At 55.2% G+C, this 21,312-nt stretch overlaps 5 protein-coding genes across 5 annotated transcripts; 2 read left to right on the top strand and 3 right to left on the bottom strand.

Annotated features, from left to right (window-relative positions):
- Positions 1 to 3,644: 3,644 nt before the first annotated feature.
- CTAM01_03269 (transporter Avl9) lies at positions 3,645 to 6,303 on the top strand (the record flags this gene model as incomplete). Its single annotated transcript, XM_060519305.1, has 4 exons — positions 3,645 to 3,874; positions 3,988 to 4,414; positions 4,486 to 4,698; positions 4,750 to 6,303. 4 exons carry the CDS (start codon positions 3,645 to 3,647, stop codon positions 6,301 to 6,303), a joined length of 2,424 nt encoding a protein of 807 aa, XP_060386304.1.
- Positions 6,304 to 8,700: 2,397 nt separating this feature from the next.
- Positions 8,701 to 11,579, bottom strand: CTAM01_03268 (SH3 domain-containing protein; the record flags this gene model as incomplete). The annotated part of the gene is made up of 6 exons (XM_060519304.1): positions 8,701 to 8,951; positions 9,061 to 9,756; positions 9,834 to 9,924; positions 9,989 to 10,968; positions 11,051 to 11,275; positions 11,363 to 11,579. The coding sequence occupies 6 exons, from the start codon at positions 11,577 to 11,579 to the stop codon at positions 8,701 to 8,703; spliced, it is 2,460 nt and encodes an 819-aa protein (XP_060386303.1).
- Positions 11,580 to 13,329: 1,750 nt separating this feature from the next.
- CTAM01_03267 (uncharacterized protein) lies at positions 13,330 to 15,695 on the bottom strand (the record flags this gene model as incomplete). The annotated part of the gene is made up of 4 exons (XM_060519303.1): positions 13,330 to 13,359; positions 13,415 to 13,478; positions 13,533 to 15,537; positions 15,596 to 15,695. The coding sequence occupies 4 exons, from the start codon at positions 15,693 to 15,695 to the stop codon at positions 13,330 to 13,332; spliced, it is 2,199 nt and encodes a 732-aa protein (XP_060386302.1).
- Positions 15,696 to 16,660: 965 nt separating this feature from the next.
- On the top strand, positions 16,661 to 18,544 carry CTAM01_03266 (calcineurin-like phosphoesterase; the record flags this gene model as incomplete). Its single annotated transcript, XM_060519302.1, has 3 exons — positions 16,661 to 17,263; positions 17,354 to 17,710; positions 17,951 to 18,544. 3 exons carry the CDS (start codon positions 16,661 to 16,663, stop codon positions 18,542 to 18,544), a joined length of 1,554 nt encoding a protein of 517 aa, XP_060386301.1.
- CTAM01_03265 (mixed-linked glucanase) lies at positions 18,001 to 20,654 on the bottom strand (the record flags this gene model as incomplete). The annotated part of the gene is made up of 8 exons (XM_060519301.1): positions 18,001 to 18,781; positions 18,841 to 19,287; positions 19,353 to 19,468; positions 19,530 to 19,802; positions 19,901 to 19,976; positions 20,036 to 20,129; positions 20,251 to 20,465; positions 20,560 to 20,654. 8 exons carry the CDS (start codon positions 20,652 to 20,654, stop codon positions 18,001 to 18,003), a joined length of 2,097 nt encoding a protein of 698 aa, XP_060386300.1.
- Positions 20,655 to 21,312: the final 658 nt, after the last annotated feature.

Here is a 21,312-nt window from a genome sequence, read left to right as displayed (position 1 = left end):
ATGAGGGAGTTCAGGGGCGGAGCGAGGATAAATAGGAGAAGGGGGGGCTATGATACCACGCAAAACCAGAACGGCATGTGTTTCCAGTACATTCGCACGCAATCATGGTGTTCGGAAGAGGGGATCGGTTATTGTAACGTTGACAATGCAAAGGGCCAACAGTATACGCGATATAAAGGAATGGCATGCATCTTGGAGGTGTTTTTCTCTTTTTCATCATCTTGTTCCAACAAATGTTTCCTTTTCCTGGATCTCCAGGTTCTGTTAGAATAAAGTCCGCGGCATAGGGCATAGCGACAAGCTGACAATGGGCTCCGAGGCCCCGATTACGAGGACTTGCTTTACCAACCAGGATGACGGCGGCTCTCCGGGATACTTGAATATGGGATGCCCTTTGCAAATTGGAGGTATGGATGAATTCGGGCGTGATAGCAGAAAATGACTTGGCAGATCGCAACTGAAGAGAACGAAAAGAAAAAAAAAAAAGAGACCCTTCAGGGATAGCCAAGGCTTGTGATCTACCTCTACCTAACGACAACCAAAGCGACCCAAACGAATGATGATCCCAAGAGGGTACCTATTCGGAGATGATTGTGGCTTGAGGTGTGGTTGAGTACTAGGTACGTACAGACCACTGCCACGGGACGTGTGGCTTACTGTGTGGCTTACTGTGTGGCCTCAGCCACATGATACGAGAGTGTGGCTGCCATTTTGCCACAATTCGTTGCAGTTAGGATGGTCATACGGAGCGGAACTCTATCTAGATAAGTTTCACTGTGACATTTACGTTGACTGCAAGGAAAATCATTTCATGATAGTCAGAAGGAGAAATAGGTGAGTGACACCTAAGGTGAGATTCAAGGGGCGGGCGGGCGGCACACTCCGCGCGGTGAGAAGGTGATGGGGGATGGTGATTTGACAGGAGAGAGGAGGAGGAGAAATCCCATCTTATGCAATGCAGGACACGCTGGCGGTGCTTGAGGTTAAGGTGAGATGAGGTTTGGGGTTTCCGGTAAGGGAGGGAAGGGTTGACGTGGTGTTTTTGCCTCTCCGACTTTTTGGTCGCTTTCGCCGAGGTAGTCAGTCATGTACTGGGAGGGTTCATCGGTAGGAGACTAGGAGTTGACTCCGGGTTGTTTTCAGCTGAGTACCTACGCCTTATGGGTGGCTTTTGCGATGTTGCTGGGGCAAAAAAAGGTTTATTGATTTGCAGGCTCAAAGTTTGGCTTCTTTGGCACGTTGTTCACACCACCTTTCTCTCACCGTTTATCTGTCGTGGTCGAAGAGTTGAGGTAATACCGGTACACCACACACACAGTTCAAAGTGAGGTCGTCTTGAGAAGGGGTAGCACGGGAACCGAAGTAGCGGAAAGAAACAAAGTTGCGAGTCGTGAAATCGTGATCGATTGATTGATGGGACGTGCCACGGAGACGTGGCCGGTGCTTTTTCCCTTCGGTGCATGGTTGACGTGTCTGTGGTGGACCACACGACCGGACCACAGACTTCGATGTCCGGCGCTTGGCGCTAGGCTGGTTAGGGGATGCGGGAGGTTTTGAGATGGATGCGGAAAGTCTGGTAGATAACGAGTGTCTACACTGTCTGCTTGGCTACTTTGTTCTTGGTGAGAAACAGTTTGATGTTGTCGTCGTGGTTTATCTGTTGCGACAAGCAAGGACTGACGATGATATCCACTCAGAGCGAGGGGTGTTGGATGTCTCCGCGATGTTAAGACTTGTGAGTTTCCCAGCCAGACTTTGTGGCTGTAGCAGAATGTCAAAGAACGATTCAAGATGGCAATCAAGTTTCAATCAGTATATACTTGTCACGATGCTGAGTACATATATCTGCGTGTGCGTGACAGCGTGCATTTCCAAAAGAGTAACGTATCTTGCTACGCACACTTGGAGTGGCATTTCTCGAACCGGGGCCACGCGGGGTTACCGTAGTCGCCTTTTTTCCCCTTGAGCCCGTGTTCTGGCTATTTTTCTTTTCCCCTCCTCCCCCCCATTGTTCTCGAACATCGCTGGAACCTCCAACCCCTGAACCTGTCGTGCTTTCTTTCAATGTGGGACGAGTCGTTCGTTTTTAATTGCAACCCATCCCCGACAATTGACTTGTCTGGACCTCTGGTACACACTTGGCTCTATTTTAAGGGGTCCCGTGTCCGCATAAGAGCGTTCTCATAAAACGCGAGCAGAAAATAAAATCAGAGAAGCCAGATGAGCAAATGAGAATCGAGGGCCAGGACGGCAAGGAAATTACAATGAGAGTGGAAAGACTGGACTGGAAGTAATAATAAAGTATTTTACTATACTTTTTGCCGTAGTGCATTAGCACTAATTCCAACAACTCATCCACAATGCCCACTCTCCCGAACCCAGTCTCATTTTGAACCGTTGCCCGCCTCCGGTCCAATACAAAGCCTACCGCGAACCCACACCGCGAACAACCGTGCTGTGTGTGGTGGGCGAGCCATTCGAGTCTCTCTATCCCCTCAGCTCTCGGGTTTCCATCTTCCTTAACTTTTACCCTCCTCCGCTCGTCGGTCTGCCACTCACGTCTTCCTTAGCCTTCAGCTTTCCTCACCCCAAGCAAGGAGGCGGCGAATTGTCCCTTTCTGTGCTATTACTGCCATTCGACACTTCGTGTTAGCAAGGCCTTCTCCACCGACCGCTACGTTCTTACGGCTGCTACCAAACGTCCCCTTCCTAGGACCCTAATTTGCCAGTGCAAGTACGAGGCGGCGGTCGAATCACCGAGGCAAACTGCACAGCGGAGCAACTCGATTTTCCCAGCTCATAGTCTCACGTACGCCCCCATTCGCGCACCCGCGACCGCGCTTCTTTCGAGAGGGACGAACCTGTCACCGCTTTCTGCGAGTTCTGCTTGGCGACGCCGGCAGGTAGCTTGCCGGTCGATTTTCGAGGAGGGACGAAGACCAGGCGGTATAGAAAGCGGACGCCCTGCCTTTCCCTACATAATTCTACGGCCCAGAGAGAGAGAGTGTGTGTCACACTTCTCTTGACGACCAATTCTTCGTATAGAAGACGATAAATGAAGCCCACCAATTGCTCTCTTGGAGACTTGTGCAGATCAACTCTCCCGGCAGCTTGTCTCACACTAGCTCCCCTTTGAGTGGACGGGGAAATCTCGATACTACGTCAGAACAGAACCCGCAACCCCTCCTCGACTTTTCTGGGGGTCGAATTAGGTAGTTTACCACAAAGACGAACTTCGCGCGCCCGCCCCGGGAATCCCGACGCCGAAAAAAAAAGACCTCCTCCCATCGCGAGGCTTTGCCAGCGAAGCGGCAATCGGTACCCTGAAAAGGATTGACTCACGCAAGCAAACGTCGGACGAAACGTGCGACGAACGCGAGGAGGACAAGCGAAGGACAAGAAAGAATCAAGATCAGGAACTGAGGAAATACATGGCAATGTCGTAGGAGTGGCCTGATTGCGCCAAAGAAGTCGAATTACAAACACAGATTGAGGGATTCGCGAAGGAAAAGGAATTGGGCGGGTTTCTGAAGTAGCCCACACCTGGTTTCTTACGCAAACACCAGTTTCGACGCTCGTCCACCCCTCGTCGGTGAGAGGCATCACCCAGAAAGAGAGGCAAACCTGATAAAAAGGCGGGAAACATGGATACTCCCGAGGTTGCGACGCCGACGTCTGGCGCCGCTACGCCCTTGACGGTGCCGTCAACGCCGGCTAAGCCAGATTTCATTCCGCTGGTCACGGTTGTCGACTTCCACCATGCCCGCGGACCCGAAGTTGAGATGTGGTTTGGCGCGGCGGAGGGTACAGATCCAGCAGTCGAGTATGACTGGGGCTTGCTGCCCTTCATGGCGTTGAGCGACGGTGCGCACTTGTGAGTATTGACCCGTGTTCACTCTGACGCAGATGGTGACTGGGAGCTCTGCCTCGGACCCCGGCTGCTATCTTCGTCTCAAAGCTGGAACAGAAGCTGACGACTCGGACCAGATCAAGCGAGGATTTCTCCTACTTTACGCTCCTCCGTCCGGCCACCGCCACGGGGCCTGCGACGTCCCTGTTCGGCATATCATGTACACGGCAGCTCGATGCCTCGCAGCTCCTTAACCGGCCCGCCGACGTCACGCGCTCGACGGTCCAGAAAGCCGTCGTCGTCATCGCCGACACGCCGCAGCACTTTGGCATGATGCGCGAGCGTCTCAGCGTCGTCACGCAGGCCTGGTTCGCGCAGCGCGAGTTCACCGACACGGAGATTCTCCGCCGCTTCCAGGAAAGTCTGGCCGAGGAGAAGGAGCGCGGGTTCTTGACGGAGGCGGAGAGCCGCGACCAGTACCTCGGCATGAGCTTGCGTGAGCTGGTGCATGAGTTCAAGTCACAGACGCTGATGCTGTTCAAATGCTGTTTGCTGCAGCCGAAGGTGCGTTTTCTCCCGATCAAGTGGTAGACCTGCAAAAGGGTAGGCTGATGGAAGCTGACCGATGAGTATAGATGCTTTTTTTCGGATCACGATGTGAAAGGTTATGCATGATGCAGTTTTCTCTTATTTCTCTGATACCCGGACTTATCCGTAACCTCGTTGACTGCGCCGACCCGGAGCTGAACAACTACGAGAAGAGGTTGGCGCGGCCCACGAGCTTGCGAACCAGCGATCGCAACTCTTTACTCACTTACATGGGCTTGCCCCTGCAGATTTTCGGCAAGGTAGGTTTGTTGTTGCCATGTCAATAGTTCTGACACTGACGACATCAACAGGGTAGTCTGTTTGGCCCATATACCCCTCTACAGCAACTTGATATACTTGCCGACTTTGGCACCAAGTCATACATTGTGGGCAGCACGAATTCACTCCTCTTACAGCAGAGGGACCGTTACAGCGATATTTTAATCAATCTCGACGAGCACACCGTCAATGTCACATCCTCCTCGCTTAAGAACGCCCTGGCTCTGTCAGCCGCAGACCGCCGTTGGATCGACTACATTACCCAAGTAGTTAATGACACCTGGGACGAAGCCAACCCCCAGCGTCCAAACACCATGGGCTACGTGGGCAGCGAGGAGTTCATCCGCCTCCAGTTTGAAGAATACATATTATCTCTCGTCTCTTCGGTGAAATACCGCAATCACCTCCATGCGCACCCGAATAACCCGAGGGCGCTCCTCCCGCATATTGAAGGCGACCCTTCCCTCGACTACGGAAACGAATTCATCGAATATTGGTCCCGCACCGAAAACCACCGCATCTGGAACGGCAACACGGATTCCCACCTCTTTGACGTCGTCGAGCCGCGGCACCCTTGCGCCGGCGGTCTTACGATTGATGACGTGCAGCGCCGCATCGCGCAGCAGGTCCAGGACATGCATCTGGACGAGCGTCTCGCCGTCGGTAAGGAGGTTCTCGGACGCAACTTTGCCGTGGGCAAGGAGAAAGCGTCCAACATGTTCAACAAATTCTACTCCGACCTGGAAGCTCTCCGCGAGGCGCAGAGGAAACGGGCCGAGGAGCAGCGCCTGGCTCAGGAGGCTGCTGCCGCGGAGGCGGAAAAGGCTGGCGCTCCCGCCGCCTCTGCTGCATCGACGGAGAGCTCAGCAGCCGCCAAGGCAGCGGGCAATTCTGGCAATAAGGCTAGCTCGTACGTGAGTTCGTGGGTCACATGGGCGGGTGAGAAGCGCAAGGCCGGGTGGGGTGGAGGCAGCGGCAGCGGGAACAGCACCGTGACGTCGCCGACTACGAGTACCAGCGGAGGGTACGGCTGGGGCCGCGGATGGGGCAAGTCCAAGACGGACGCCAGTAAGGCTGGGAACGGCGGTGACAGGGACTCTGCTTCGATTTCGGGGTCGCGGGTGTCGACTTCGTCAGCGGGCACGGAGATCAATGATAAGAGGCCGCATGGCGAAAAGCACGATTTCCAGCCGCTGACGCAGGGGTCGTATACGGAGTCGATTATCTCAACGGGGTCGATTGAATCGGAGACGCCGGCGGGTCACGCGAGGCCAGAGTCGAAGGATGGAGTTGTGCCGCCCACGACGGTAGGAGCTTCCAAGACGACTGGTGAGGCTGATAGCAAATTGAACGGCGGGGATAGCAGTACTATTCGGACAGTGGTTTCTGAGGCCGACGTGGAGGAAAGGAAGGGAGGTTCTACCCCGGCCGCGGCCGCGAGTAACCTGCCGACTAAGGCGCAACAGCCACAGCAACAGGAGAGCGACGAGGAGGAGGAGGGCGAAGTGGAGGAATCCAGGGCAACGGCAGCTGCTGCGGAGGCTGCAGCTGAAGCGGCCAAGGCTTGGGGTGATGATCGTCCATGAGGAGGAACCGCACCTATGAAGAAATAGAATGAAAGCATAAGGGGTATCAGCAAACCGAGATGATAATGGGGAATGATGGGACATGGGGATGTGAAGAAATATCAACTACAGCACAACACACAAATTCCTGCAGGGAAAAAAAGAATCATCACGGTACAGAGTGTGTACAGAAGTATCAGCATAGCGAAGCATTTGTTGGAAGGGGGGGTCACGATGCCAGGGTCGGATTGGAAATCTGGCGCGCGCATGAAGAACGTCAACCTGGTTATCTTGGTTTTGTCACCAAACCTGTAGCTTTAATCATTATATATTTTTCACATGCAGAAGAGATTGAGAAAGCTCATTTAACGGCCTTTGATGACTTTGAGGGGGGGGGGGGGGCTACTTGGGATTTGGCCGATGTACTACGGTTTGCGTGTGTTGGAGGGAGATGGCTGGGGGCGAGGATTGGATGGTACAGAACGGAATGGATGAGATCAATGAGAAAGAATGCGGTTCATAATGATGTGTGATTGCGTTCCGTTTCAATTCGTGACTCGGGCATACACGAGGCTGAGTATCTCGGAAAACTTTGTCCTCTCGTTGCGTCTACTAATGAGACGTAAGTCTTGGTCCGGGAAACTTTCGTGCCTCGTGCTCGGGACAACGATGACCTACAAAAGCGTCACGAGAATTCGTCCACACAGACGGAGACTCATCTGTGGTCAACGGCGAGTGGGGAAAGCTCTATCAATTAAAAGCCGACGTCAGGCCTGCGAGGAGGCTTTTCCCCCTCTGCTCGAAGCAAGACGACCAACGTGCACTTTGCCGTCCAGTCGAGTCTCCTGCTTATATGCTGTTCCACCCTGCACTTATTTAATAAGAATGAGAAGTTCAGGAGACGAGGTAGTCGTTACATGCTCCAGCCCCTCTACACCATCGATACACGGAAGGGTATTAGTCTCGGAATATGTAAGGAACACTGAAAGTTGAGTAGAGGGCTTGCTGGCTCGAGGTGGAGTTGCAAACTAGAGGCAAGACCCAGGAAGACTATAGAGACCGGGCCTGATACGGAGAACCAACTCCAGTCTTTGCTGTCTTCGAGACGACAAAGGTCCCTGCAGATGCCATGCGCCTGGTGTGAGACCTTGCTTTGTCACTTTTACTTGATTATATACTCGCGGTGGCGGGAACGGCTAGAGGTGCCTCGTTCGAATATATATAAGCCGATCTCTGCGTGTTTGTTAAGCTTGGTGAGGAACTCAGGACCAGGCGACGTAGTAAAATCGTCGTCAGAAGAGGATTGCCTCTTTGCTTTCTTGCTCCAATGACTTTTTTTTTCGCGCATCTTGAGAATCGAGAAATATCTACCATGTGCTATCTAAACATGTTGTCAAATTGTGAGAGCGGGAAAACGCAGTTTTCTTCTACGCATACAGCTTCCTCCGTGGCAGCATATTCATCCCTGAATAAGCTCAGTCTACCCAATAGCCTCTACGGAAACGGAACGTCTTTCGGCCTAGCCGAAACGTTCGCCTCGGTCATTGTTCCTGATCGTCTCGTCAGACGGCCTGCAGATTCGTCGCGTCAACCATGACGAGCCATCATCTAACGCTGGACCGTCACTGTTAGACCGGCTAGTCAATTGAACAAATTTCAAAGATGATTTCTGGTAAGGTCGCTCTTTATACTAGTACATTTTCTGAACTTGTTTGAAGATGGGGTACCTACCAGGTCAAAGTCCCATGCTCTCCTTCCTCGACATTAATCTCATAATCTCTTCTCCCTTCCTTATTTTCTAGTTTCCGCTGACCGTGAGGTGACAGATATCGCCCTTTACCGAGGCCGAAGAGAAGGTGCAATGAGTGGAACGTTCCGTGACATCGACTTCCACTTTTACAGATGGTGTGGCAAAGATGTAAGCTGGAGATGAACATATCCTTGCTTAATCAAAGTGCTGAGGAGTATTGTCCATATCTACAGATCAGGAAGGGGTAGCGATTTAGGTTTGAACCCTGAGCATGTTTCAATATTCGATCTAAAAAGGTTTCGTCTTGCTGGCAAGGATTTACTCCAGTCTACGTAGGAACGATGCTTCAAAGAGATCCATCCCCATTGTATGGGCTTTGGATTTCTCAAATCAGAGACAGAACGAGTATATCGCAGATACCTTGTGAAGCCTTCAAGTTTCTCAACCTATGGCTGTGATGGAATACTGATCGCAGTATTTGAGACTGGGTACGCAGAGCAGGGCACCTTCTCTCGGTGACGCCAAATGTGTCGTTTGTATCTTTCAATCGTTACTGGGTATTGAAAACTCCTAAAAAACAACCCACAAAGGTATCATCATTCAAAGAAACAAACAAAAGAAAACGTCCATCGCATCGCCGAATCAACCCAAGTGCCTATCCATCTTCTTCACACAACCGAAGGCCGCGGCCCAGACGAGACCATGACGTGCCCAACGCTCGACTGCCTCGACGCCTTCCTGCCGGAAGAGAACCTCTCAAAGAAGCCCGCCGTCCCAGACTTTCTCCGCTCCCCGCTCGAGATGCTCGACCTGTCCGAGACCTCGCGGATCGAGGCGGCGTCGATAAAGGTCTGCGGGAAGATGCCCCAGACGCCCTTTGCGTTGGTGCCGGACCAGCACCAGTGGTCTTGCCAGGCCCCTAGATGTCTCGTGTGAGCAGACTGGAGATACACGCCAGGGAAACGTCTAACCAGGAAAATGAAGAGAAAGAAAGGGGAAGAGAAGAAGAAGAAAATAAAAAGACTCACAGCTGATATTGGTGATCCTCTCCCCCTGATCAAACTTCAACCAGTCCCCACCATCCTTCGGCCTAGGCGCAAACTTCCACCGCGCCACAGCCGAGATATTACTCGCCGTGTCCGCGCGAATCTCCGCCTTGGGCGGCGCCTCCAACTTGAGCACATCCAACGGCGCGGACCCGAAATTCCCCTCGTGCCACCCCATCACCCACTCCCCGTTATATTTCGCGGGAAACTCCACCCCGCTCAACCTCGCGCCGTTAGCAAGCTCGAACCCGGGCGTGTTGTCGTACAGCAGCCGCATCCCGTACATCCTCTTCACCGTCTGCGTCGCCGTCGCCGTCGGCAGCTGCGCGAGCTCGAGCTGGCGGCCCTCGATGCGCGAGGGCCGGGGCGGGGCGCGGAAGTGCAGGTCGTAGTTGTTGCGCAGGTGGAGCGGTACCTCCCCTCCGCCCGTGGTTTCCGAGGTTTCGACGACGGTGATGCCGGGTACTTGGGGTAAGGGCCGCGGGTGCCGGGCGAGGTGCTCGAAGAGCTTCTTCTGGCTGAAGAAGACTGTGGCGTCGCATTCTTCGAGGGTGCGTTGGGCGTGGACGCAGAAGACGCAGCCGTAGAGGAACTCGTCTGCGCGTTTGGTGGCGACGTGGGATTTTTGGAGGAAGCGGGGGCGGTAGGAGATTTTGTTGGAGGTGTGGTTTGCTTCTTCTGGAGGTTGTCACCATGTTAGTTCACCCAACCCCTAGAATCAAGTCGGATATCAGGGAAAAGAGCTGGGTACGTACCGGCGTTGTTGACGTCGTTCTCGACCTGTTTGAAGTCGAGCTCGTAGGAGCAGCTCGAGCACTTGGCGACCTCGTGTGCGCCAGAGAATCCCTTGGAACGAAAGTCAGTCGAGGTGTGCTACAAATAGAAAAGGGGCGGGACGCTGCCTACTCACCGGTTTCTTAACCTTCTTCACACCAAGACCTCCGCGCGTGACCTCCTTCGCGCCCTCGCAGAACCCTTTATACAAATAAAACGAGCTGCTCAACCCGATATTACAATCCTTCGGCCGGGACGAGACCTGAAGCGCCGCCTCCCGTCCCTGCGAAGAAGACGACTCCGACTCCACGGGGATCAGCCCCTCGCCGTCGCTCATGACCAGCGGGACCTTCTCGATGCCCTCGTGGACGCCGGGCGGGAAGTTGGGCGGGATGATGGGCGGCCTCGACGTCGGGCTGAGCCGGCCCCCGTCGTGAGCCGAGGACGTGGAGGCGCGGTGCTCCGTCATGGAGGGGCTGATGGCGCCCGAGTTCCTCCTGCCGCCGCCGTCGAATACGGAGTCGTGGAGGGATTCCTGGGAGCGTTGCCGTGAGGCGTGCGAGTACATGGAGCTGGTCTGCGAGTGCCGGTGGGGCCGCGGGGAGTGGCCTCCATTCACGTTCCGCGGCGTCTGTGTCTGGTCTTCCGTGACGATACCTAGTGTCGTCGACGAAGCTCGTCCTCGCGAGACGAGGGGGTGACTTCTATCCGTCATCGATACCGGTGATCGCGTGAGGTCCTGCGGGCTCATTTGGTGGTACCGGTCTTCTTCCGAGAGGACGCGGTCGGTGGGGATCTCAAGCCGGTGATCTGAACCATGCGAGAGTCTGCTCATGTTCTTCGGGCTGCCCGGCTCAGAGATGGGCGAGCTCATGGAGACGGGCGGACGACGCTCAATGTTCATCTCACCCATTGGTCCTTCCAATCCCGTCTCGATCATGGGGCTTGCTCCTATACTCCACGGGTTTGTCGGCGGAGGAGGCGGCGGTTGTAGCTCGATTACCTTCTCCCTGACTCTTGGCTCTGGCTCAGGTGTTGCGTGTTGCTCTTCATGTGGCTGGAAATGATGTCCCTCATGGGACGTAGGCAGACTTCCGTGGCCTTGGTCTTGGGTCTCTATCGTCGAGGGGGTCTTTGGTCAGCTGCGTGGTTTTTCTTTCTCATATTTGAATTCAGGGGGAGCAATGGCTATAGTTACCGTGTGTAGCCGGTGGCGATGTCGCGATAATTGGAATAGGAGGCTGCTCCCGCGGCGCCGGCTCCAGCCTCATCCTCTTCAAGATCTCTCCAGTCCGGAGGCCGGCCCTCTTGCAGAGCTCCCGCAGCTCGACATACTTCTCCTTTTCATACGTGTCTGCATCGATTACGTCTTCAAAGTCCCATATCATGTCAGTCATCTGTGACCTGTAGTCGGCGATCTCGTCTACGTGGATAACACAAGGTTAGTTAACACCGTCACCATATGTGCGTGAGAAGAAGAAGAAGATTAAGAAAACGGAGATCACCATACTATCATCTTTGAGCGCATCTATAAAGTTGACGCCAGACTCCTCCAAGTGGCGCAAGCACAGCGGCTCGATAATCTTGAGGATGCGCTCGGCGCCCTTGACCAGCTTCTGGCTCTCGGAGAGCATGTCCCGGTCGTCACCCGCGTTCCCGAGCGCAACGGTCCCCTTCTCCACGACCTCCTCAAAGGGCCCTGTCACCAAGTCCTTCACGACGTCCATGGTCGGCAAAAGGGGGGGCCCGTAAGTCCTTTGAGAGCCGGTGGCCGTCTGGTCTCGGTCTCCCGGCGGCGGGGTTTTAGGTGGAGTCGTCGGTCTGGTTGGTTAAAGGTACACGATGGGCTAAGCCAGCGCGAGAAGTTGGCAGAGGGTCATCCGAATAGTAAGCTTGGATCTGAATTTGCGCAATCGCCAAGTGTTTTTGAGGGTTCACAATCACAAAACTTTGGAGAAAAGATCTTGGCAGAAAATGTGAGAAAAAGAGAAGGGAGAAGAGAGAGGAAATGCGAAGAGGAGGGCAGGTTAGGATAGGACAAGGCTGCAGGAAAACTACTAAGCTGAGCTGAGCAGATCAATTAGTCGGCTTCGCTCAGAGTCACCACCACAAAAGCAGGGCCAGCTCCAGGCCGCAGGATAGATGGGCAAGGTATGGCACACAAGGACGGGACGGGATTGGAGATGGGCGGCTGGCGGGCAAGGTAGGCAGATGCAGGGCGCACCGCATGTCAGACTGGCCGCTCTCTCTCCCGAGACACGAAGCGTACCTCTGGGCCGTCCGTCTATCTGTCACTCGAGAGATAGAGCGAGCGAGCAAGGACACAAGAGTACCGGTAGCCAACGGGCGTGGCTTGCTTCTCGGAACGCCTCCGCACTTCCAGTTCCAGTTCAGGTCTTGAAAGTTGACTTGAGTGACAAGCAGGCAAGGCGGTGCGGTGGTGTTGCGCCCACCTTTGCAAGCGAATGCAGGTGAACCTCGCCCCGGTATCAGGCTAGTCCCGCGAGGAGATCGACATGGCGGGCGATGAAAAGAGTGTCAACATGTCTGCTGCATGTTCCAACGTGGAGGAGGGGGGTGGAGGAGAAGCGCCAAAGGTGGAGGAGGAGGCGTTCTGGCGTCTTGGATCCGAGGTAGGGCTGCTAAGCTGTCGCTGCTGGCCTTCAGAACCCCCCAGGCAGACCCGTTTGGCTTCATCGGCGTGGCACATTCCTAAAGCTGGCCCCGCGATTGGTGTTTTTCAAGCGAAAGGAATGTCGCGGGCGTGACGGAGTTTGCTGGTAAAGTATTGAGGGAAGAGGGACGTTTGGTAGGGGGTTGTAAGCGATCAAGTCCACAACGTCGGTACGTACTATGACTGAATAAGCAAGGAACTTGAGGTAGGTAGCATTGGTACCTAGGTACTATGGTAGGCTCATCAGATGAACGCTGCAGCCACGAGGTCCAGCACAGCTAGCGCAGAGGCGCAGCTCAATACAAGCCCATCGACGTAACCTCTTAGAGGAAAGAGGCTCTAACAAGCATTTGGATCATTGCACAAAACGACGCCCAGTTGTGTAAGCCTCCCGATCTGCCTTGCCCGGTGCGCAGTTTGTTTTAAGTGGTCATCTGCCCTTTCATCATGAGGCATTACTGAGTAAGGTCAGGAAGGTAGACAGCCCTGACAACATACCTTATCTCAACTTCTCCATCGGTCACCCTTTGTGGCCACCGACGACAGCATCGCTTTTGCTCCATTTTTCTTCACCGAAGAGACAAACATCCAGAGGGGTTGCCTAACTCGTATTTTGACCGAAACAAACGCCCGATTACAGACAGCAAGTAACCCGTAGCTTTTCGGAAGACCCCAATTAAACATATTCGCTAGCAATACACGCCAGAACAGGCATAACTCATATTCTCGTCAATAAGGGGTTGTGTGTATATTTTGTTTCTCATCCACCAGCCCGTCCTTTGACCAACTGTTGATGACGGCCTCTATGCCTTGGTTGTGTTTCCGGAGATGCTCTGGTGATCTCACGTCAGAAGGTGGCAGTGACGGTTAAAGTATACAGCGACTTACCTGAGAAATCAGATTGCGACCAATCTGGATAGTCTCGGCCATACCGCGTTGGCGAAGCCAGAATCTGTCACATCGTCAGTTTAAATCTTCAAAGTCAAGGGCAAGAACATCAACTTACGCCTCCTCGGCGCCTCCGTGGCCCTGAGTCGAGATCCTGCGGGCCTCATCCTCAAGAGCCTGCATGGTGATCATCTCCGTCTTCTCGATACCCGGAGTGGCAGCTTGGTCCGAAACGCCTTGGCCCAGGTTCTCCTCGAGCAGTCTCTTCTTCATCATGAAACGTTCCTTCTTCTCCCTCTGCAGTCCGGGGCTATCCAGCTTCTTCATAACGAGGCGAACGACGAATTGAGCGCCAAAGTAGAAGTGCTCCGAAAGGAGGATGCTGAGGAGGAGACCCCATGCCTGAATGCTTCCAGGGGTACCACGAGGTCCATCGCCCTTGCCAGCGGATCTGCACAGGAATACAATTGAGGCGCTGGTGATGCTACCCAACCAAGACAAGAAGCCCAGGGCGTTGAGCCAGGGTCCGATGGAGTCGGCGCGCCACGGAATCGGCCGTCTGCTGCTAATGGCGATCTTGACAGCGTCCGACCTCATCTCGACCCAGTTGTTGACGAGGAAGCAGCAAGCTGTCAAAGGCCAGGCCACGGAGAAGAGAGAGAGGTAACCAAACTGGATGACCATCTCTCTGTAGTCTCCGGTAACATCGTAGGTCTCAAGCTCAGCTTCGTTTCTCACACGCTCCAAGAAGGCAGCCTCTTCCGGCTGGTCCTTGATCTTGGCAGCGCTGTCCTCCTTGGACATCTTGGACTGCACCTCTCTGACCTCCTGGAACACCTGGCGCTTGACGTACGGCACAATGACCTCGGTGGCAAAGTTGACGACCTGGGCGGTGACGGTAAAGTAGAACATCTGTTTGCTGATTCTCTCGGGGTTGATGGAAAACTCCTGAGTCTGGAAGTTGACGTCCTTGGGCGTGATCTTCTGCGCAGTTGTCCGCCAGAAGTCGAGGTAAGGAGTGAGATGGTCGCCGAAGGGCAGGTAGACAAAGGTGGTGAAAAACAGGGCCATGTAAGAGGTCAGGAAGTTGAGAACGAACTCCTTCTGAACCAAAGCCGCATGGTGTGCGTCAATCGTTTCGTAGTTTTCCATCTCAGTCAGTCTCGTCGCGAACTTGGTGAGCACGGTAGAGAAAGTAGGCGTCATAACCACCAGAATGACGGTCGGGAGGAAGGCCAGGTAGGACTGGAAAGGTCCATTGTATACCTCGTTGATGAAGATTTCCAGCGAGTTGCAGGTGACGATAAGAGTGCCCAGCACCACGATGCACGCTGCTGCGAAAGGGATCTGGAGAAGTTGCGTCTGCAGACGCTTGATGGGCGAGTAAATCTTGACGGGCTCTCCGGTGATGGGGTCCTCGGCCTGGCGCTCGAACTCGAATTGCGGGCGAGGGTGCTGGATGTTGGAGACGCCGCGGACGCCCCACTGTACGGCGAGGTCGACTTCCCTCTGCTTCCAGAACTCGAAGAAGATGACGGACCACAGGCAACTGACGAGAGCATAGAGCCAGGAGAACTGGCCAAGGAACATCCAAGCACCAAAGCCGGCGGCGGCGGGAACGACGAGGAACTTGAAATAGGTCTGCATAAAGGCAAAGTAGAAGGCGACGCTCTCGCCGAACTTATCGCGAATCTCGTCGAGGTCGTTCTCGTCCGTCTGTCCCTTTGTGCTCACCCTCTTGATCCACTGGCGGTTGAAGGAGTGGTTGTGGAGGGGGAAGATGCTGGCGACGTGCTTCCACTTGCCGGACTCGGGGGTGATGCCGGCTCCGCCCTCGTTCTTGGGCTTCACCATGAGCAGGTAGACGAGGCGCAGGCGCTCGGCGTCGGAGACGGGCTCATCGCGGAGAGCCTGGGAGAGGTCCTTGTCTGCGGTGTTGGTTCGAGCGCCCTGTAGCCAGTCTTGCAGTCTGGATCGGTAGACTTGGTCGGCGAGGAACTTGTCGGCGATCTTGATGAAGACGAGGACGGAGCTCTTGTCGCCTCTCCGGACCTCGGTGGTCAGGCCAACATGGGTCAAGGCTTCGATTAGCTGGACGAAAGAAGCTTCGGCGCTGGCGCGGTCTGAATGAAGTAATGGGTCAGTTTTCATGGTGAGGCACATAGGCAAAGGGGGACTCACCCTCTTGCGGGATCTTGTAGTTGATGACATAGTCGACGCCAAAGTTGGTGTCTAGACCCTTGGTCTTCTCATCGCTGTAAAGGTCGCGAAGAGTCGCCATTGCTGCTGCGGACCGCGGGTTCGTCCCAAGAGATCAGTCGTCGGGAGCTCGAGCACGGATGGTATGTGTGCAGGTTAGGAGATCTGGATTGTAGAGATGGGATGCACTTTGAGACAAGATATGAGAGCTATCCAAATGCTCGAAAGTGACGGGATCACGACAAGAGAAAAGGTGGTAGGGTTCGCGATGGTCTTAAAGCCAAGTGCGAGAATGTTAGCCAAGTGGCTGAAAGTAATGACGGCGATGTCTCGCTTGGCAGGTTTTTTTAATGAACAGAAGGAGAGAGGAGCTTGGGCGTTTGGCTGGCTGGCGGGACTGAGGGAACCGTCACGTCACCGCGCAGGGCCCCGACTTGGCCGGGGAGCTCATTTTCAGGGAACAAGCTCTAGCCCCTCAATGCCTCTACGAAGTACCTGGTGCCCACCAGTCGATCCCACCACCGCTACGCCAAACATGGATTGGCGCTGCCGTGTCGCTGGGAAAGGTCCAGTGGTGTTGTACTTGGTGGGCTTGTAGCATCGTAGCAGTGACAATGGTGGTGCGTGGCTCGTGCTGCCCCGGCACCTCCCCCTCCACCACTCCCCTCTTCCTCTGGCCCCCAGCATAGCTGAACCGCCGCCATGCCAGGTGCCGGCCGGCCCACCCCACTGTGGACATGGCGACATGCACTGACTGATTGACTTCTGACGGGTGGATTGTCATTGGATTGCACATGTGCTGGCTGGTGCTGTCATCGGTGGGGTTTCAGCTTTGGCAGCTGCTTGGAGCTCCCTCTGCCCCATGTGAAGATCCGTCCGGCCAACCTCAACACCACTTCACCTCACCTCACCACACCGTATCTCACCTCAATTCATATCACCAATTTCACTCACCTCGCACAGCAGCTCACATGGAAGTCGTATAATCCCTGCGTCCCTTCACTCGATATCCCCACGACCAGGGACACCGGCGGACACACTCTCCAAATGACTCTCCTCACAGCCCTCGGCCTCCGCCGCAAAAACGACTGGGAGCCCCTAACCCTTATCGACGCCATCCTTCTCTCACCCCTAAACCTCCTCGTCACAATCATCTACAGCATAATCCTCTTCCTCCGCGGTCGACCCTTCACCCCGCCCCGCGACAAGCCCGCCATCCGCATCGTCTGCCTCTCCGACACCCACGACCGCACCGACGTTGACATACCCCCGGGGGACCTCCTCATCCACGCCGGCGACCTCACCAACGCCGGCACCGTCGCCGACATCCAGGCCCAGCTCGACTGGCTCGCCGCTCAGCCTCACCAGCACAAGATCCTCGTATGCGGCAACCATGACAGTTTCTTCGATCCCAGCGCCCGTCTGCCCGAGGACCGCGGCAAGAGCCTCGATTTCAAGGGGATCCGCTATCTCATCCGTGATGCCGTCACGCTGGAGTTCAAGGGTGGCCGTCACTTGAAGATCTATGGTGCCCCTGATATCCCGACCTGCGGCGGTTCAGAAATGGCTTTCCAATATGATCGTTCATCACCGCCCTGGACCAACACGGTACCAATTGACACTGACGTTTTGATCACTCACACACCACCAGTAAGTCTCATCTCATCTCATATTACTTCCTTTCACTTCATCTCATCCTCTCCACCTGCGAAAACTTCCTCGTCTAACACAAGTCACAAGAAAACCCACCTAGACCTAAACCTAGGCTGCCCAGCCCTGCTCCAAGAAGTCTGGCGCGTCCGCCCCAAACTCCACGTCTTCGGCCACGTCCACTGGGGCCACGGCCGCCAGACCGTTCACTTTGACGACTGCCAGCGCGCCTACGAGGCCCTCATGTCCCGCCCGCCCCGCGGCCTCTTCCGCGACCTCTTCCCCCACGCTGGCTGGCGGGACGCTCTCGCCGTCCTGGGCTACGGCATACACGGCGTCGTCTGGAAGTGGCTCATGGTCGGGCCCGGCGGCAACACCAGCAGTCTCATGGTCAACGCCGCGCAAATGTACGGCAACACGGGGCGGCTGGGGAACCCGGTGGAAGTAGTGGATTTGTAATGAAATAAAGAGCAAGATAATGACTTGGAATCATAAAGTTTTTGTGTACCTATAAGAACTACGTATAATGTAGTAAGGCGATGCGCCCGTTGCGCTGGTGTGGTATCATGGCGATGTCTATGCTAATGAACGTGGTGGAGGAAATCAACGAAAGAAACCAAGCAGAAAGATAGAAAGAAGTGAGAAAGAGAGAGACCAAATGCGCCGCCAATATGCACCGGGAACCAGCCCACCGATTCGCACGTCGCCTCGACGTCAAATCCACAATCCCCACTTCATCAGAAAAACATCAACGCGAATCGTACAACCGCAATAGCGACCCCCAACCCAACAGCCCACCCAAAGTTCACCTCCGCCACGGACGCCCCTGCACTAACAGACACCATCGACGGAGTGGGTCTCCCGGTCGCGGGCGGCGTCGCCGCCGCACCAGTCACCGATCCAGTGGGCCAATACCCCGTCGACGTCCCGGCTCCGGCCCCGGCCCCGGCCCCGGTGCCCGGCACCGCAAGCACCAAAAACGGCACCGTAAGCGTCACACGGTCCGCGCCGTTGGCACCACACCCGGCGCACGAGGCCACCGTCGTCGTCATCGGCACGCTCACGGCCGCGGGCTGCATCCCGTCACCGCCGCAGTACTTGTTGCACCCCGGCACCAGGATCGTGGTACAGTGCTCCGCGGGCGTCAGGCGCGCCGCGTCGGTGGCGCAGACGGTGGTGTATGTCACCGTCGTGACGAGCGTCGATGTGGATGGGGTATGGGGTTCCGGGTCGCCCAGGGGCGGGGCGTTGGGGGGTACTTCGTCTGTGAGACGGGCGTAGACTGACAAGAGGTAGGTTGAGGGCGCGGCGCGGCGGTGGAGGTGGAGGTGCATGAGGCGGCGGTGGGGGTTTGAGGAGAAGGACGGCGGGAGGGTGTCTCGCTTTGGCTTCGTGGCTGGGGTGCTTGTGGTGCCGCCGCAGAGTTGGGTGCTGTTTCCTGGGCAGGGGCTGTTGCAGAGGGCGCGGTCTGTTGTTGCTCTGGTGTCTGGGTCGAGGTCGTCTGCGCAGAAGCATTCGCTGGGAGGGGATGTGTTAGTGAGAGAGGTTTTATCTGAGAAGAGGGTTCGGGACGTTACCTTTCGCGGACACCGGCGTATTTCCCAGGTCTGCAGAGATCAATACACTTGCCGAGCGTCATATCCGCCGCCGAGGCCTTGAGCAAGAAGCTCTGAAACCCGGTTCCGGAGCCGAAGCAGCCGAGATACGCATACTCCCCAATCGTCGCCGGCTCGCGCCCTGGGACTACGGGGTCCGTCGAGGGGCTCGGCGGCGCGGTGGCGGTCGGTCCCACGACGGTGGACAGGACGACGGACGAGACTTGGGAGGACTGCATTGTGGCGGTGGACACGATGACAGTACCGTTTTGCGTGAAACTCGTCACGATAGTGGCAGGGTTCGGTACCGTGGTGTAGATTGTCGATGTGGTCTGGACCGTTGTCGTTGTCGTCGGCTCGGACGGGCTGGCGGTGGTGTTCGTGGCGAGGCCTTGTTCGTAGACGTCGATGTAGTTGACTTCCCAGTATCTGGTTTTCCGCTTCTCGTCAGGGAGGTTCCAGGGAGCATGTGTGAGAAAGGTCCGATGACTTACGCGTTTGCGAATGCGGTAGGGTTGTTCGCCACGTACTCGACGCACGTCGGCGCCCGCTGATTACAGGTGTCCCCGTCCTTGCCCCAGATATTGGCAGCATAATCACCGCAAAAGTTCTGAACGTCCCAAAGTCAGCTTGATTTGTAATATACTCACGCAACTTCGCGCAGAACATACCGTCTGAATCACAATACTCATATCCTTAAAGTATGTGTCTACATCACACGACGACGTCCCAAACAGCGCAGATGGCAGGCCCCAGCCGGACGGGTCCGGGTTCTTGGCAACAATATCGTCCGGGATGCTCTGCCTCGGCCAGTGCCAGATACTGATGGCCTCCGAGGTCCACTCGAGCGCGTAGACGCCGCCGCCGACTGCGTTGAAAGCGTCTCCGTAGGTGTGTGTGTCCGAGGCGGGGGGAAGGTAGTTGCAGCCGGCGTTGTTGGTGGTCTAATTTTTGGTGTCTTGTTAGCAAAAGAGCACACAGCCACACATCACCAAATGATGAATACGCAAGGGGCCGTCTCTTCACTGAGGAGACTACATACACCTGGGCTTTCACAGTCGAGGAGGAGAGGTTGGCCGGCGGCTGCGGGGGAGTCTGGGATACGGCATCCTGATGTACTAGATTTATCGTGTTAAACCCGACTTCTAGATATGGCATGAAGGAGTGCGAGACTCACGTGTGTCCGGAGAGGATATTCTTTGTAGCCTGGTTGGCGCCCTCGATGATATCAATTTCTCCGCTTGTAGGCCAGTCCGGTCCATACATCCAGACTACCAGATTCAATGTAAGCTAGTGAGCCAAGAAAGGTAATCCGATACGTCTTCAACGGGCCTAATCCCCTCCAAGACTCGGCAAGATGAAGGGACCCAAAAAGGAGAGATCCAAACTTACACGCAGGCCACAACCCACAAACCGACGGCGGCATGTGCGCGAAATCACCGATAAACAGTCCATGGTTATACTGCCTCTTGCTCTCTAGCCTCAAACTCGGCCGTCCGTCGCTGAGGCCGTACGTGTTCTTGTTATCCACGCCCAGCGTCACGGCCTGCGTGTCCGGGTCGATGAAGTAGAGGCCCTTTGCAAGGGCGTCGGACTGGCTTTGGTACCTATCTTTGCCGTTAGTTCATCCACGTCCAACTCCGCTCGACTAATAACAGGGTCTAGGCCGATATCTGTGAGTAGGAGGAGGAAAGGACGTACCTCACGAAGCCGTTGGATGGGTCGGCATAGTTGATAAAGTTGAAGTCTGAAATCAAGTTCGCGCCGAAGTACGACTGCGATAAGCTGTACGCCATGTTGGCTTCTCTTCCTCTTCCTCTTCCTCTCCTAATGTTCCTTTACACCTTTGTTCGCGTCTTCTCGAGGCTTTTTTGCCGTGCCCTTTGTCGTGTTAAGAGATTCAAGAGAGTGTATGAATGACCACCCTAAAACAACTTGAATAGAGCGAGAGACGTCAGCGATCGATGATCGGAAACCGATGGGCATACACACGTCAACGAGAGACTCTGGTTGATTCAGATAAACAGAGAGAGAGAGAGATAGAGAGAAGGAGAGTGAGAGAGCAAACGCCACGACTCAGTTTCGATGATCGAACAGAAACCAGATGTCATGAGACCCTTCAGAGAGAGGGGTGTAGTTTTCTTATAACCCTTTGCTCGTCAACATCTCCCTTGCGACTGATCCAGGTACAGAATCACCAAAGATGCGAACCTCGACGAATGGATTTCCAAGTCTGCCCTCCTCCACATGAGAACCACACCACCATCATCGCAGCCCTCACTCCCGGTCAGGAATGCCACTGCTCGACCGCCGTCTGGCCAAGGACCTGTCCAAGGACCCAAGCCTTGGGGATGCTCGAGATCCATCTCCCTCCCAGCCTCCTCAAGAAAACCTATTTAGAACAGGTGACGTTTGCTTCTCCACAAGAAGCACTTGCTCATATGGGTCTACGCC

Source organism: Colletotrichum tamarilloi (assembly GCF_030869305.1).
Source record: "Colletotrichum tamarilloi strain Tom-12 chromosome Unknown Scaffold_7.1, whole genome shotgun sequence".
In the NCBI taxonomy this organism is placed as follows: domain Eukaryota; kingdom Fungi; phylum Ascomycota; class Sordariomycetes; order Glomerellales; family Glomerellaceae; genus Colletotrichum; species Colletotrichum tamarilloi.
Note: the sequence above shows the minus strand (reverse complement) of the source record. Positions and strands in the feature narration are given on the sequence as shown.